A 17,422-nucleotide genomic window follows, 5' to 3' on the forward strand; every position below is an offset into this window, starting at 1 on the left:
ACTGATCTTATTAAAAAGTTACCATTTTTTTCGAAAAACTTAACGATTTTACCAAAGTTTTTCTTCATGTACTTTGAACTACAAGGGCAAGAACTTGCGACCCAGTCGTGTATTGTTTTTTTTTTTTTTTGGCTTAAAGAAATAACTATTTTTTTTCTATCGCAATTTAATATTTTTATTTAAATAACAATACTTTTCACTTTGACTATCAATAAATACAATTTTCATTAAGATAAAGCAATGCATGTATGTTGCATGTACATACTCCTTATAAATTCAGTTTAACGTTTCTCACAACCATTTATATGTTTTCAAATTTCTTGTAATTTAAATTACTTTTCCATTTAAAAACAAACAATTGTGCGATATCAAATTAAGTTTTATTTAACAAATTAAGTTTATAAACTATCAAACGATATTTGCCTTTTTGCTTTGGCAGCGCTATTATTAAGATCATACAAGCTGCTTTTAAATGATAATGTTTGTCCGGACGATCGAACTGTTGGATTTGCATAAGGGCTAACGTTTTGTTGATCAATTCCAGTAAAACATTTTTGTGCGGACCAACGTTGCTCGCAATCCACGTTCTCCCTAAGAGCTATTCCATCGAGGTTATTTTTAGAGGAACTATTTTGCAAACTAGAATTCGGTTGAATATTCAACTTAATTGCACTTTTTGATTCCATCAATATATCTTCGATATTTTTGATATTATGGGCGGGTTGGGTTATTGATGAGCTTTGACTTAATGCAAACGAGTCCATTGAATTCTCAAAACTGCACAGACTGGTTTGAGTCATTGCTAACTTGCGGATTTCGAATTCGTCGGGTGCAATATAACCTGTTAATCTTGAAGAAGAAATTTTCCTTTCTTCTTCTATTTTAGACTTTGCAAATATATATATTTCATCGGCACTCTTTCCGGAAATCACATTGCAGACATATTTTTTCGCCAATCTAAAAATTATTTCTTTTTATAATAAAAAAATATTTTTAATGTAATGTTATGATAAAACCTTAGCATGGTATCACTGGTGCTGGAATTTATTTTCATAAAATACTCTTGAAATATCCTTTTTACAACTCTGGCCAAGACCGAAGCGAACTGTTTAAAATTTACATGTGTAACATTTATTTGCTTTGACTGCAAGGCTTGTGAGACTGCCCATAGTAATTTCTGTTTACAAGTTGAAAACCATTTAAAAAAAATCATTAATATTAGAGCCAAAATATTACCTTTCGATGGTTTTCCGTTAACAGGTTAGAAGTGTTGAATGTTGTATCAGAAAAAGCTTTCATTATTGGCCTTCCATTACTGTTTTTAGATAGGTTAACATTCGATGTATTAATGGTATTTTTGCTTTGCAACTTATTAGTGCTGCTGCTCATAACGTTTGTGGAACCAGCCGCAACACAAAAACTTTGGCTTTTTATTTTAAGTGAACGTGGAGTCAAACTTTGAGTTTCTTGACGGAAGATTTTTTTACTGTTTTGTGTGGCATCGAGATCATCATCAGTACGTTTTCTTTTAAGCGTTGTTGAAAATTCTAAATTTCCACCAAAAATACTCGATTGTGAAGCTTGACTAAAACTACGAAATTCACTTAAAGAACTTTGAGAAGGTTTATCTGGAGAAAACAAAGCTCGCTTTGATTTTTCTACACGATTAGCTATTTCTGGCTTCACGGATGGTTTGAGAACGGCAGCCTGTGTTCTTTGTTGTTTCGCAGGACTCTGGAAAAGTGCTCGTTTGGAATTTTCTCTCGAAGGACCCGGCTTTGTTATATCGAACCGAAATGAAAGGCGTTTTCTTGCAGACGATGAAGGAGTTTTGCGACCTGGAAAAATAGAATTGAAAATCAAAAATTAAAGATTTCGTCTTATTTTGCTATTTTACTTCATTGTCGTCAGCAGGAACCCAGAATTGTTCTAAGTCTTTAACAAATCCTATGGAGTTAAAACAATTTTGCTTTCAGCCGACGACAAGTTGTTAAAAATTTATAATGCTGAAAGTCCAAATCTTAATATGTTTTATAATTTAAAATAAAAGACTATTTAATTTCCTATCAGAAAGGCTATCATCAAATTGTTTGTACGATGAAGTACCATCGAAATTTTGGTTGAAATTTTAATTAAGTGATCCGAGAAAGGATATTATGGATCATTTTAAATATTTGAGGGGGTTTGCGGGAACATTAAGCTTTAGAAAAACCTTCAAATATTACGCTTTTAATCAACAGTGCCAATAAAAACGGAATATTCAAATAGTGTAACTTTCGATTCAGAGCTGACTGAGAAAAAAATTTAAACGATTTAATCTCCTGCGAGGGTTATAATTATCATGAATAAATAAATATCCGCTAAGACTGGGGGAAAACTGGGTTTCACAGTGGAATTTTAAACTTCCCTTTTGGTTTAAGCTTTATGTCAACGATTTATTCGGTTTCATGGTTTCGTTTCATAGAATTTTTTTGTGAAAAAGGTCAGTTTACATGGCAACGAAGTGTTATAAGTTTTTTTTGTACATCGTTGTGCACATACGAAACTGGGAATTTTGACCCTGAAAAGCTCACGGAGGAAGCGAAACTTATTTTCTAGAATTCATAATAATATATTAAACGCTTGAATTTCTGTTGTAACTCAAATGTTTTTATGTATACTTCTTTTTTGTATGTTGGTTCCTTAAGTTCCCCTGAAGAAGGCAGAAATCCCTGCTAAAACGTTGGAGAAAAGAAAATTTAAACTTAATTGTCACATTTATTGTGTCCAAAAGAAACAAATCGAAAAACATTTTTATATTCTTATCTTTCCACTAATCTATTTGTTTGTCAATAAATCATTTTTAATTTCTTATATATAGTGGCGGTCATATTATCAGGAAGTTATTAACCAAAATATTTCTATGAATCAGCTTATTTAAATTGACTATTAGCAAAATGAGTTAAATTCGTTTTTTTCGAAATGAGTAATTGATTTGAAAATAAAAATGAAGGATCCAAATGAAGAATATGACTTTTTTCAGCCTTATAAAACTGATATTATATTTATCCCGAGAAAAATAGATTAAATTTTGGCACAAGTTTTTTTTTAGAAATGCGATGAAATTTTAAAGTCTTTACTGTCCTTAAATATATGACCACTACTGTACATATTTGTGTTGGCGCTATGCTGGTTCGAATAGCAGTAGTGCCTAGAACTGTGTTCACTCGGTCGAGTTAAGATCGCCTTCATACATAAAAACCACAATAAAGGAAATGTATGTATTTGAAAATCGAAGCAATCAATCGCGCTCGTAGAAATCGTTTTTACTTCAAACAAATAGTAAAATTTTTGAACTATCTCAAATATTTTGCGTTGACCTAAAGATATAGTGACCACAAAGCCAAAACCACGAATCTGCAAAATTGAAGTTTTGAGAAAAGGGCTTCAAAGCTTTAAAAACATCGGTTGAAAGTGGAGGTCAAGATACAATGTAGATTGACGTGTTTATGAAAGCCACATTTTCAGACATCTAAAAACATAGCTGTGACTTGTTTAGGAACTTATTAACATCGAGGCACCAACTCATCTAAATAAATACAAAATGTTGATAGTACCTACTCCTACATATATTTTCTTAAACTCGAATTTCAAATTTGTACCCATTGACAAAAACAAAGCCTATAAATAGTTTTAATACAAAAATTAAAGTATGCGCATGCAGTCGCTACTTTTTCCTTAAATGAATTCCAATGAAAAAAAATTCACCTTACCCCGAAGAATCGATCCTTTTTTAAATCTCTTTTGTGAGAGGGATTTACACAGATTTTCACATACACTACAATTTGGACAAATGCGAAACGTCAAACGAAACTAATGTCGTTTTCGATTGGACGTCCAGAAGCGTCCGGAAGCATTTGGAAGTCTTCTGAAACCGTTTTATTGACTTGAAAATGACAGCAAGAACGCTTCTTAGGGCCAATTTATTGAGCCTCCATTAAATATTAGATTTTGTCGTTTTAGTTAAAAGCGTTATTAAACTATTTACGCCATTAAGGACACTCCATTAAATATTCATTTTATTCACTCTTCTTTAGTTAAATTCTTTGTTGTCAATGAAAACTTTAAATTTAAAACTCTTTTAAAAAAATCCCAAGGATTTTTTATTTATTTTGAAAATAGATCTGTCAGAATCTAATAATTTTTTAAATAAAAGAGATTTGATTTTTGTTTTCTTGTTTAAAATGATGAAGAAACGCGTATAATAGAATATATGTAGATACTTTTAAGAGTGATATGTATATATGTGCATCAGTTCTCTAAAATTAAATATGCGTTACATGCTATCGGAAAGTAAAACAACGAGTTAAGGAATGTTTTAAATAATAGCCGGAAAAGCCAGGCGAAAAGTAATTGCAACAGTCGATCACATCACGAATGCAATTTATGATAAAGGCTGACCATAAGATGAAAATATTATGCAGCACAGCAACGGCAACCGTATTTTTTTTTAATTGGAGTAGCTGTTCTAATAGATGTGACAATTGACAATGGCCCACCTAACGTTAGCTGTAGCATACAAAAGGGATACACCCACAAAATCGGCAATGGAAATTCGAATTGATACAAATGCATAAAAGCCTTATTTAATGAGCAGTTGACCATTTCACATCATAAATTTTAAACACCATGTTAGGCTTATAAAATTAAATTAGTCTTGAGCTTTATCTACTCCACACCTGTTCAAATAATTTCAAACCAACGATGGTTTGGTTTAACAAAATTAAGCCATCGTTTGGATTCAAGCGAATTTTCTTCATCCTCATCACATAAATCCAATTAATATCCAAGACAATTATCCATATTTCATGCTTTTTGAAATGATTGATATCTTAATTGACACACAAATTTTCAAATAAATAATGAAACAATAATTAAAATGACAGTTAAAGCTAATGGAGAGTGAATAAGTAGAAATCCTGTTTAAAACCTCAATTTGCTCTAAAAATCCCTCTTAAAAGGTCGAATTTGGCGTTTTAACTAAAAGGGCTTTAAAATTTAATGCTCAATTAATTAATGATGTGAAACTTCAAAAAATCCTTTAAAAGAGACTGAATTAAACGAATTTTGTTTTTAAATTTAAAATTCCCATTTTTAATGGAGATTTAAGTTTAATGGAGAGTCAATAAATTGGGCCTTAGAAGATAAATTCTCTTCTCGATTTAAAATCAGAATCAAATTTAGAAGCAATAATACATGAATATTAAAAAGTCAGAATAATCACTCAATCACCATTATGTACTTACTTAAAATATTCTGCTAACCAACTGTACCATTAATTTGTTGAATATTACCGTTTTTGAAAATTAATTTATAATATTTCTCTATTTTTATTATTTTTATTATTGTCAAATTTCGAAATTTAATTGAGAATTTTACAGATCGCATGGGGCAGACACCAAATTTCACTTTACTATTAAAATAATATTAATTATAACCGATAATGCACTTTTAAATCGTTTTTCACACAAATAGATTTAATTCGGTTATTTAATTCTGTAATTAAAAACAATCGCTGTCATGTTGACAAAAAAAAATTTTTCTTAAATTTTTAGGGAAAATGTTCTTGTCTAACTTTCCAGTCAGTTTTCCAATAAAATTAGCAAGTTGGAACGGTTTTTTTATCATAGACCGAGAAATTACCTAAATACTTAGTCCCTAACGTTTCTGAACCTGTCCATTTTACGTTGTTTTGTTCATACTAAGAAGTTATGCATATTTTTTTTTTGTTTTTCATCGGTCACATGGACAAACATACATTCGCAAAAAGTGATCGCTACCTTTTTTAATTTCCTAAACAGACTTTAGTAACGATTTTAGTAGTGACTGCAAGGAATTGAAAGGAATTCTACAATAGTTAATTGATTTACAACTTTAAAAATTTCTTACCAGCTTTCTTTTTACTTGAGGGTGTCATTCTTTTAGGTGTTGTTCCTTTTCGACGGCTTTTTCCTTTTCTAGAAGAAATAAAATTAAACAATAAAAAAGTGTAAAAATATGTTAAAATAATGAGTCTAATAAATTATACTTTTTATCCAATAAGATTTGCATTCCTCCAAAAGAACAACTTTGTGGTTTAAACAAAGTTGTTGCCAGATTTGCGGATGAAAATGCAGCACGCCGTTTTGCCAAATGGCTAAGCCTATTGTAACCTGCAGTTTGTGTCAGCATTCTAAAAGAAAGATTTTAAATAAGTGTTACTACTCAATAAAAAAAGAGTATTTTACTTTTGTCTAATGTTCCGTTTTTTAGCACTTGAAGGAGAGGTTGCGTAGTTGGCAGTGTACGAAGTTGAAGTTTCAGCACCAACAAACCTTTCAATAACTGCCAAACTTAGTAGTTCTATACTCTCTGACGCTTTACACAAATTATAACTGAAAATAAAAAAATATATTAAAAACGTTTTTACAAACAAATTGTAACTTTATACTTCAATCCATGTCCTCGAACACCCAGGGTATCTTTAAACGGCATTTCCAAAACTTCATCAAGAGGATGAGATGGCTTGAATAGACCTTCTTCTTCGCAAACAATTACCGAGGCTACTGTTTCTATTTCCGTTTTATAATTGAGTATTTCCTCTTTATTGTTTGCAATAGCAGAAAACAAGTCTAATTGTGGAATAGTTAAAGATGGGGGTGGTGGTATCCCCGACAAACATGTTTTGATCCGCTTTAAAAGTTCTTTTTCTCTTTTTATGTTTTGTCGAAGTAAAAGTGCATTGTCACCAGCTATGTTTTCGATATTTTCTTCTGCAAAGCTTGATTCCGTCGGACAATTCAGTGATTTATTAATTTCCTCGGTAAGTCTTTCTTCGTTTTCATAAACCAGGGAATCTTCGTCCCCATCTTCGTCTTCAAACAGATCTGGAGACCTATCATTTGAATACCTATTATATGTTTTGCCGGGAATTTCGAACACAGTTTTGAGAATTTGGGGATTTTTAAAAGTCGATTGGTTTTGAAAATTTGTTTCGGTTTGTGAAACCGTCAGACTTTTGATTTTCCCGTTAAAGGACAGTTCTGCTGAAAGTTCTGGAGACATATCTTGTTTAGCTTTCGAATTTTTAACGTGGTTTTTATCCATTAGCTCTATGTCTACGGCATTGCAACTGTTCTGTTCTATCATTAATTCATCGTAATTAAGTTTTTTTGTAGAACTTTTACTTGTTTTCTTAAGTTTGTTGCCTTTTTTATCCATAGCAACCGTTCGTTGATTTATTTGATGGTCTGTAAAACCTTCGAAATCCGACTCCTGACTTGAACCAAGTCTTGAATCACATCTTTCGTCAAAAAGAGAATATTGTTTGCCTACTTTTGAACTATTTGCACCATTAAACAAATTTGGATTCAGTTGAATATGTACATTTTGAGCTCTTCGTTCAGAATTTTCAAACTCATTAGCTTCACTGATAGATGACTGAAATAAATTTTAAGTCAACATTTTGCTACAATAGATTTATAAATAAAATGCACTCACCCCGCTTCCAGATGATGGTTCTGATTCATAGCTGTTATTAATTTTAATTTTCAATTTTACAGTTGTCATATTTTCTGCAAGTAGAGAAAAAAGAAAATATAGGTACAATCACAATAGTTGGAAAAGATGGCTAACTAAATAACATAATACAAAGAAAAGCTAACATTAGAAATAATAGGTCTGTTCCAGACTTTTTGTGTGCTAAATTAGGAAGTCTGTCAAATTAATGAGAGTTGGGAGAGAATTCTCTCAGTAGGAAATAAAACTACGAAAGACTGCCAAAAAGTCTGGAACAAGTTGAACACCATTATACAACATAATTTCATATTTTATGCTTTATTCGATAAACATTAACACATTTTTAATGCAAAAAACACGAAACGCGATTCAATTTGAAAAATCACTACAATATGATTTGTTTTCTTCTCTATTTATTTGTTTGACATACGTCAACTTTTCATTTGACAGAACTCATATTTCTGCCGGAAGAAATTCTTTGGGCTAAATTTGTCAGGGTGGGGAAATTTTTTACTCTCTCGTGAGCGCTCTCTTCTACACAATTTTTGAAGTTGGGAACAGACTGACCAAAAATAACCAAAAATTACTAAATTCGGCAGTTGCAAACTGAGTGTGGAACGGACCTAATCTTATATAACATTCCTAACAAACAACAAAATTTTATCATTATGCAGAATCAGCATCGCACACAGTGGAGAACAATTTTCTTTTTCGATATCAAGTTTTACCTATGAACATGTCTTATAGGAACCAATACAAACTTTCTGATATTTGCAATTTTTACAATTTTTTTTTCTATGCGTAAGAAAGAAAAGAAAAATAATTTTTTTTAATAATAAATGTTTTGTCATTGAAAATTTGTTGGTTAAGGATGTGTTGAGACACGGTAGGCAGGATTTTTATTCAATCGGCATTTTAAGAAACCAGAGACAAAGACCCAGCAAGACTTTTTTTTTCAGTTTAGCCGAATTTTCAGCGATCTAGCGATTTCATTTTTTTTCAGTTTTGTTTTCAAAAAAGAATCTGAATCTATAATCTGAATTACCAGAGCTTAAGATAAAATGAGGACGTCGCGCCTTCAGTACGAAAGCGGCTATTTTTCTTGTACATGGATTGAATGTACATAGGAACTGATAAAATAATTTATGGAGTTTTCAATGGGTAACATAAATCAATTTATTTTTTATGTAAATCTGTCAAAACAAAAATTTCCCCTGTTTTTGCATTCCATGGAGCCAAATAAATTGATTTAATTTTGATTTAAGATCAAATCTGCAGATCTAGATTTTTCGTGAGATTTACTACTCTTTGCACTACATCTTATACAACTTCCAGCTGGCAGACAGAAACAAGTTTTTCTTTTTATTTGTAATTTATTTCGGTCGGTAAGAGTTTGCTTCTACTTATTTTCAACTAAAAACAGGCTAAAAATTTTCGAAAATGTGAAAAAAAGCCTCTCTCAAAAGATGACCTCTTAATTTTATATTGAGATGTGCCTGCCGTAATTTTTAATTTCAGTTCTACGAAAAATCTCAAAAACATTTTTCATTGATTGAGCCCGACTGAAGACATTCAAGTTCGATATACATACATACAGCTGTGTTCAAAATAATAGTAGTGCCTGCAACAAAATAACATTTTTTATATTTACGGTGCTTCTACGGTTAAAAATTTAATTTCTTTGATGTCAAAGTTTGTAACGGTCAATTACTAATAAATGTATCGTAGTTTTAAAATGAAAAAGTAGGTGCTAAATAATTTTTCATTGACCTTTGGTTGTTCTTTCTAATTTGGCCTGTTCAAAATAATAGTAGTTAAAGTTATTTTTGAAGAATTTAAAAGCGGTTTATAACTTAGAATATTTATTTTTGCTTTAAAAGTAAGTACTCATATAATTTGAACAATTTTTCAACAAAAAACGATTTGTTTCGGTTTTAATCTATTTAAAGTTCGAAGAGCAAAACACTGCAGTTCGGATAACGGAAACTTATACGAAAGCTGCTTGAAGAAGGGAAAACCTACTTGGAAATTCAAGGTTATATTAGGATGGTTCCCTACAATGGTAGCCAATGCAATAAACTCAACAAAGACCCCAAACGCGCGGTAGTAAAAGAAAAAGGACCGTCGCACAGTGGTAAAAATGATCCATCTAGGTGGACATTTGGTTGAAATTTTAATGCAATTAAGAGACAAACTGGACTTTTCACAGTTATAAGGAATGATTGACAACTATGAAACCACCCAATTTATTTCATTTGAGAAAATTTCTCCAGCTTAACAAAGCAGTCTTTTCAAAGCAAAAGATGATTCCAGGACTTTGCACATAATGCAATTTTTTTAAGATTACGTGTTTTAGCTCTGTTTGTTTTCAACCGAGTTTATTTTTTTTGAGAATTGTCAACAGTTGTCAGCACTATATGTGTATATGCAACACTTAAAGAATTTTTTGTTAACAATACCCAATAAACACTGGAGAACCATTTGATAGAATTAAGAGTCTATACAATTTTTGAAGTTCTGTAACTTTTTTTGCCCACCTTTGCCCACCTTCCGGGTTTCGTTGTCCGGACGAGTAATTCATATAGATTACACAACGGTAATATTTGAAGCCATACACAACCATAAGCGTGCTATATTGGAAATTTTCTTTGAAAATTTAATTTTTACGGAATGATTTAATTAAAATCTGGAGAGAACAAACCGCTCAAGAAAAGGATTTTGATGTTCGCAACTATGTGAATGAACAGATTATTTTTAAAAGTTTTGATAATGAGAACTTTTCAGTTTTTTGAGAAATGGGTTATATGACTTTTAAGCCCAAAGAAGAAAAAAAAAAAAAAATCAGACCAGTTTTATGCTGTGGTTCCCCATGAGTGTGATTTAAATTTTAGTGCCACAAGTAACGGCGCATGAGCTCAAATGGATTTAGGTTATTCAAAAATATGTAGTTTTGATCATAATTATTAAGACGAATTAGAAATACATAACTTTTGGTATACAACCTAATTTTCTCAAATCAATATTGCTTTCAAGCATTCAAAATGATTTCAAAAAGCACGATTTTGACTTTACTCCGACATTGAAAATAAAACTACAGATTCGTCAATTTTTAACCAATTTAATATTTTTTTTATCTATTAAGAAATATAGGTACCTATATATATTTTATGGTTAATGATAAAAATCGAAAGCCAGTTGAAGTTGGATTGTGTGCACAATAGGTGTCAGAAATCAATTAAAATTAAATGAAAAAAGAAAATCCGATTAAAATAGATTTTTCGAACAATTTTGTTAATTTTTTATCGAAAACTATTCGAAACTATTTCAGCTGATATCGAAGCAGAAGTAAAGAAAAAAAAAAGAAATCCATTAATATAAAAGGTTTAAGATAAGTATAAAATTTTATTTATAATAGCAATTTTTAGAAATATTTTTCTTAGATCCTGAAGAAGATTGTAACCACAATCGAAACGTCGATCGAAAACTAGGTAAAAAATATATATTCAAATCAGACCTGTAGCCGACGAAAAAGGACAAAATATTGTAAAGTAAAGAGTTTACTGGCAGCAATAGTTTTTTTTTATTAGTTATAACTTCGAAAATAAATAAAATCAATAAGATAATTTTCAAACACATGTTTCAATTCTATTTCGAGTAAATGTGAAATGTAGAAACTAGCTAATAATTGTTAAAATCTGCAGAAAATAATCCTCTACAGTTAATAAACATATACTCAGTATTTGTAGTAGATAATTTACAATTTTAATGCAGTTTATGAGTAATGTCCACCTAAAAAGTCCCTTTTTACCAGTGTGCGTCGTAGATGACAGGCGTATTGTCCAGATGAGCAAAGTTGAGCCTACTGCATCGCCGTTTCAAATCCAGAAGGCCTTAAGACTGGATTGCAGTGCAGTGAACATTCGGAGGCGACTGTTAGAGACTAATTTGTACGCTTGAAGTCCGCGGAACATATTAAAAAGCGTATCCAGTTTGTAAAAGACCACATAAACTGGCCAACGAAGTAATGGCGTAACATATTGTTTACTGATGAGAGCAAATTTGTCCTCTTTGGTGGTACTGGATCTCCACAATACGTCCGACGTCCACCCAATACGTAATATGTTCCAAAGTATACGACGAAAACAGTTAAACATGGAGGGTCAAAAATTTTAGTATTTTAACATATTTCTTTGTTTACAGCGGAACTTTTCGTGGACTTCAAGCGTACAAATTAGTCTCTAACAGTCGCCTCCGAATGTTCACTGCACTGCAATCCAGGCTTAAAGCCTTCTGGATTTGAAACGACGATGCAGAAGGCTCAACTTTGCTCATCTGGACAATACGCCTGTCATCTACGACGGTCCTTTTTCTTTTTCTACCGCACGTTTCGGGTTTTTCGTTGAGTTTATTGCATTGGCTACCATTGTAGGAGAGCATCCTTATATAACTTTTGAATTTCCAAGTAGGTTTTCCCTTCTTCAAGCACCTTTCGTAAAAGTTTCCGTTATCCGAACTGCAGTGTTTTGCTCTTCGAACTTTAAATAGATTAAAACCGAAACAAATCGTTGTTGAAAAATTGTTCAAATTATATGAGTACTTACTTTAAAAGCAAAAATAAATATTCTAAGTTATAAACCGCTTTTAAATTCTTCAAAAATAACTTTAACTACTATTATTTTGAACAGGCCAAATTAGAAAGAACAACCAAAGGTCAATGAAAAATTATTTAGCACCTTCTTTTTCATTTTAAAACTACGATACATTTATTAGTAATTGACCGTTACAAACTTTGACATCAAAGAAATTAAATTTTTAACCGTAGAAGCACCGTAAATATAAAAAATGCCTTTTTGTTGCAGGCACTACTATTATTTTGAACACAACTGTATGTACATTAGGGTGGACCAGAAAATCCTATATTTCATCTTTTTTGTTTGTTCTTCTTTTTATAGGTTTTTCCTTTGAGAAAACCAAAGTTACTTAATTTTTTCAGATTTTTTAAGTGATTTTTTTAAGGTCGCACGCTAGGATTTTATCAAAAAAAGTAACAATGGTTCAAAAACAGTTTTCTCACTGACAAATAAAATCATAAATACAAATTTTAACAGTTATTATTTTATCAAATGGAAATCCTAACACATATGAAAAAGTTTCAATTTAGATACATACCTAAATAGCATTCAACAACGTCTCTAACAAAATGATTCAACTAATTGTGTTGTGATATTGGCTTCAGTAGCAGGAAATTAAAAATGCTATGTTGAGGCCCAAATCCACAGCGGATTGTAGCCGCCTTACGGCGCTGGTCACCCTAAGTAAGAATATAAGCTATATCTAATAAAAAAAATGGCTTAATTTCTTAATTCGAATCGGATATGGAAATCCGATATGAAATATGAAACAATTCGGAATAAAATCATATTTTGGTCTTGGTTCAACTTTCGGGTGAAGACTAGTAATTGCCACTGTATTTATTTATGTACTTTATTGCAAAAAAAAAGAAGAAAACGGTCTCCGAATTCTAAAAAAACAAGGAAAATGTTGTACTTTGAGTTTCGGTCCATAAAATCTACACCCAATTTGGTGCTTGAGCAAAATAAAAAATTATTTTCAAAAAGAACAAATACTTCTCTGTTTAGAAATGTAAATCTGAAATTGACCGAAAAATGACTGAGTAAGAAATGTGAAATGTGTAAACATTGAAAAACTGTTTTTTGACGATAACTTGAAATTTTGAGGGTCTTTGAAAATTTCAAGTGCCGAAATATGATGTACTCAGTAATACCTACAAGCTCTGCTAGGTCACTTCCAAAGTAATTAACATGATTTTTATTTTGTAACAGTGTTATTTTCTGAGATGTCTGGCTTTTTTTGATGATAATAGAAAGTGTATGTTACTTACATGTAAAATGAGACTAACATATAAGTTTTCCTATTTATTATTTTGGAAAATAAATTGTTGCTATTCAAACTTCTTATGTCGAATTCCTTTCAATCACTTGCAGTCACTACTAAAATCGCTACTACAGTCGAAACTTTTTGGCTGTTTAGGAAATTAAACAAGGTAGCGATCTCTTTTTGTGAACGTATGTGTATCCAAGTAACCCATATGAAAACAAAAGAATATACATTAGGTACATAACTTCATAATAAGAATAGAAAACAACTTTATTTTGTTTCTTAAAAATGATTTTGATTTCACAAATAAACAAAAATTGCCACTGGTTCTTCATTTCTTTACAAAATTTTATTTTGGTTTGACGTTTTGCATTAGGTAAAATTGAAGTGTTTGTGAAAATCTGTGTAAACCCGTCTCAGAAAAGAGATTTAAAAAGGATGGATTCTTCGGATAAAAGTTGCTAATTTTTTTTCATTAGAATTCATTAACCCTTAAATGCATATTGTATAATTTTTGATTCGCACATAATTTTAAGTAATTTAAAATGAAATTGATTTAATATAGCATTGTTTTGTGAATGAATTAAATGTTTGGGGTTAATATTGTTAATGAAAAACATTTTTTCATATATTGTACTAATTTTTAAGAATATTTGTGTGGATCAGAATCAAAACCCATTTTATCCATTTTTTTTATTTCGAGTAAATCGAGAAAAACTTGTATCTCGTAAAGGAAACATTTTTTAGTACTTTTTTAAATGCAGGATTGATTCAATTAGGATTTCCTACAGTTTAAGTCCCGAAATCGTGATCGGAGGGTTTTAGTTTTAGAGTTATACCCAAAACAAATATGGATAGAATGGATTTTGAAAATCACCTCTGAATTTCAGACCAAAATAAGAAAATATGGCATTAAAAAAACTCAATTAAAAACGAGAAAACTTTATTTACTTTTTTTTAACTACGCCTACTTTCTTGAACAAATAAATTCAAACCTAAATGCCGGAATTTTTTTTTTCAAAAATCCGTATAAATTTTCGGATATTCCCATCTAATCTCATCCCATGGAAAAAATGGTTTTTGTATTTAAAATTTATTTTAGAAATAATATTTTGAATGGATATAATGGATTTTGATGCGAATAAAATTGTTTGGACATAATGGGTTTTGAAACAAAAACTCAAGTGGATAAAATGGGTTTTGAAATTAACCTCTTACTTTGTGGTCTGATTTCTACGCCAAAAAATCTAATTAGAGACTCAAACTTGGGCGCAACGTATGTATTTGAAAAATAGAAACAAAACCTCATACCTAAGTCCTTTTTTTTTTGAAAAGTGGATATAATGGGTTTGGATTCTGATCCACACATTTAAAACTTAAACCAAGGTTTTGTCTAAAACCGCTTTGATTTTGGGAACCCGAACTTTTTTTGTTAGTTAGAAAAAGAGTAATTTAAGCCGTAATTTTTTAATTCAAAAATATGAAAAAGAAGCATATATATATTAGCTAATTAATACGGCAACAAAAAATTTTAAATATTGAAATGCAAGAGAATTATTGATGTTATGACCTTCAATAACAAATGCTTGTTTTCTTATTTTTATGAGAAATTTTGCGAAATTTTCCGTGTTATTGGGGTTTAATTATTTGAGTAACTTTTTTTTCAAAATTGGAAAAATCATGCATTTAATGGTTAAAGAAATATTAGCGACTGCAAGTTGACTGCAAATCGAATTTTTGGTTGTTTGGAATTCGAGAATAAAGAATATACGGAAGAAAAGTTAAAATCGTAGCGTTTAGTATTATTTGATATGTACAATGCCTATATTTGAAAACCAATTTGATTCTCTCTACAAACCTAAAATAACAAAGGTAATATCTCTTTAAGTGGCAGAGGGAAAAAAAATTAATATTTACGTTTTTCTCGCCTTTGGCTTATGAAATATTTTTGTGAAATATGTGAAGGAAACTGTGTATTTCTATATTCTTCATAAGAACATTAGAAAATTTTAATTTAGAAATATATTCAGAAAAATAACTCCTCATTTAAATAATTCCTAATTTTCTGTTGTTTCCATCTTTGTTTCATTATCATTAAGTTCATAATTCTTTTATGTATAAATTTATTACTGGGTCATAATTTTTTTGTGAAATAATAAATATATAATTCAGTCAGTACAATGTACTTACATACCATAAAATTATCAAAGGGCGGTAAATAGGTGCTTTTATTTTCAGTTAAGTAGAAGATGCACTGAAAATATCGCGATTTTCAATTGTTTTTTTTTTTATAGTTTTCAATTCATTGCATTTTAAATATTTATGTTTTATAATACTTAAAATTTTTAATAAAATAAAACAATTTTTTATTTGCCCTGCTGGCTTCGCGCGTTTTGGAATTTTGACAAACGAATGACAGCTAAAATTTCAACCCTTGATGCAACTAGACGCGTTCAATTAAAAATTCAGAAATTTTCTTGAATTTGATTGTTAGCACGACTCCTAGCAGTCAAAATGAGTAACACATATGTAAGTCTGCTTTTACATGTAAACTCACCTAGCAATAAGTCTGTTCACTGACGCTGTGCTGGACTGTTCTAGGCAGAAAAGTACAGCTTTTTGCTGTTCATTGAGATTTTTTCTGTGCTGAACTGTTCTAGTTTCCTGTTCATTGACAAAACTAGAACAGTTAAGAACCACAGTACACATAAAAAGGTAATATATTCCGAACTGACATTGGTCGCCAGATTGTCAAAACATGACACTTTGGCGACCAATGTCAGCTACCGAATTCTTAATTGTTTAGGCTTAACTACATACACCACTTTTTGAAAAAGTACAAAAGTGAAAATATTTTTTTTCTCGCTAGCGCAATTGTTTTGTGAAAAAGAGTATACAAATTGTTTTTTAGACCAAAAAATAAGCTTTCTGCATCATTAGTTTTAATTTTCCAGCCCGAAAAACTACACAAAAATGCATTTGAAAATTTTCACTTTTGTACTTTTTCACTTTTTGAGCCAATGTAGTTAGGTATACCTTTTAAAATACCGACGAAAAACGCACAAAAACCGATAAACCACGCACACCACTTATTTTTAAACAATTATTTACCATTTTCCGCGATGAAACACGAAGAAAATTTGTTATTTTTCAATTTATAATATTTTTAAATGACATTTTATAAATTAAAACAAAAACAAATTTCCTGTTTACTGCGATTGAAATATAAAAATTAAAGGCCGACCTGACAGATTGGTGCCCATTTTTGACAAACAAATTTTGACAACGTTCGGAATATATTACCTTATTATGTGTACTGTGGTTAAGAACAGGATTTTCTGTTCTTGCTTTTGAGTCAGATCAGGTTAGAACAGATGCGTGAGAAGTGTCAAAAGCAAAGCTGTCATTATTTGTTTTTGTTTTGATTTAATTGTGCGAATATTTCTCGGGTTCTCGTGGTTTTTCTAACTAAAAACAATTCTTAAATATATTTTCCGCAGTAAAAACTCAAAAAATATGTAAAACTAACAAAAACCGATAAAGCCTGGTACGCTGCTCGCGCTAAATTTTAGACGTGATAAAATTCCCATACAAGTTATCGATAAATTGTATGGGATCCATTTAAGCTCAGATAAAATTTTTCGATAATTTGTATGGGAGCTAAAATTTAGCGCGAGCAGCGTACCAGGCTTAAGCAAAAAATTCATATAATTTACAATTTGTTTTTTTTTTTTTTTATTTTGACAACTGACGTTTAAATGACTGTTCTAACTTGATCTGACGTTTCTCACGAAACTGTGCTGTCCTGTGCTGTCCTGTTCTGATCTAGAAAAATCCTCGCTGAACAGACTTAATATATTTTTTGAATTTTTCCTTCTGACGACTCATGCGTCAGCTTTTAACACTAGGTGTGTTTTTTATTACCACCGGTCTTAACTGGACAAAAAAAACGCCTCGGGGCTTAACCTGAAATCTTGGCAGCACTGTA

At 30.8% G+C, this 17,422-nt stretch overlaps 1 protein-coding gene across 2 annotated transcripts; it reads right to left on the bottom strand.

Moving 5' to 3' along the window:
* Window positions 1-180: 180 nt before the first annotated feature.
* Window positions 181-15,832, bottom strand: LOC129913493 (uncharacterized). 2 transcript variants are annotated; one of them, XM_055992212.1, is made up of 9 exons: window positions 15,629-15,832; window positions 7,519-7,592; window positions 6,470-7,458; window positions 6,267-6,413; window positions 6,068-6,211; window positions 5,929-5,996; window positions 1,237-1,838; window positions 1,017-1,177; window positions 181-957 (listed from the first exon to the last, which is right to left on the bottom strand). In XM_055992212.1, exons 2-9 carry the CDS (start codon window positions 7,585-7,587, stop codon window positions 399-401), a joined length of 2,739 nt encoding a protein of 912 aa, XP_055848187.1. In that variant the 5' UTR covers window positions 7,588-7,592; window positions 15,629-15,832; the 3' UTR covers window positions 181-398. The 2 variants fall into 2 exon arrangements, with proteins under 2 accessions (XP_055848187.1, XP_055848194.1); XM_055992219.1 differs by having other exon boundaries at window positions 15,625-15,832.
* Window positions 15,833-17,422: the final 1,590 nt, after the last annotated feature.

This window comes from Episyrphus balteatus, chromosome 1, assembly GCF_945859705.1.
Source record: "Episyrphus balteatus chromosome 1, idEpiBalt1.1, whole genome shotgun sequence".
NCBI lineage: Eukaryota > Metazoa > Arthropoda > Insecta > Diptera > Syrphidae > Episyrphus > Episyrphus balteatus.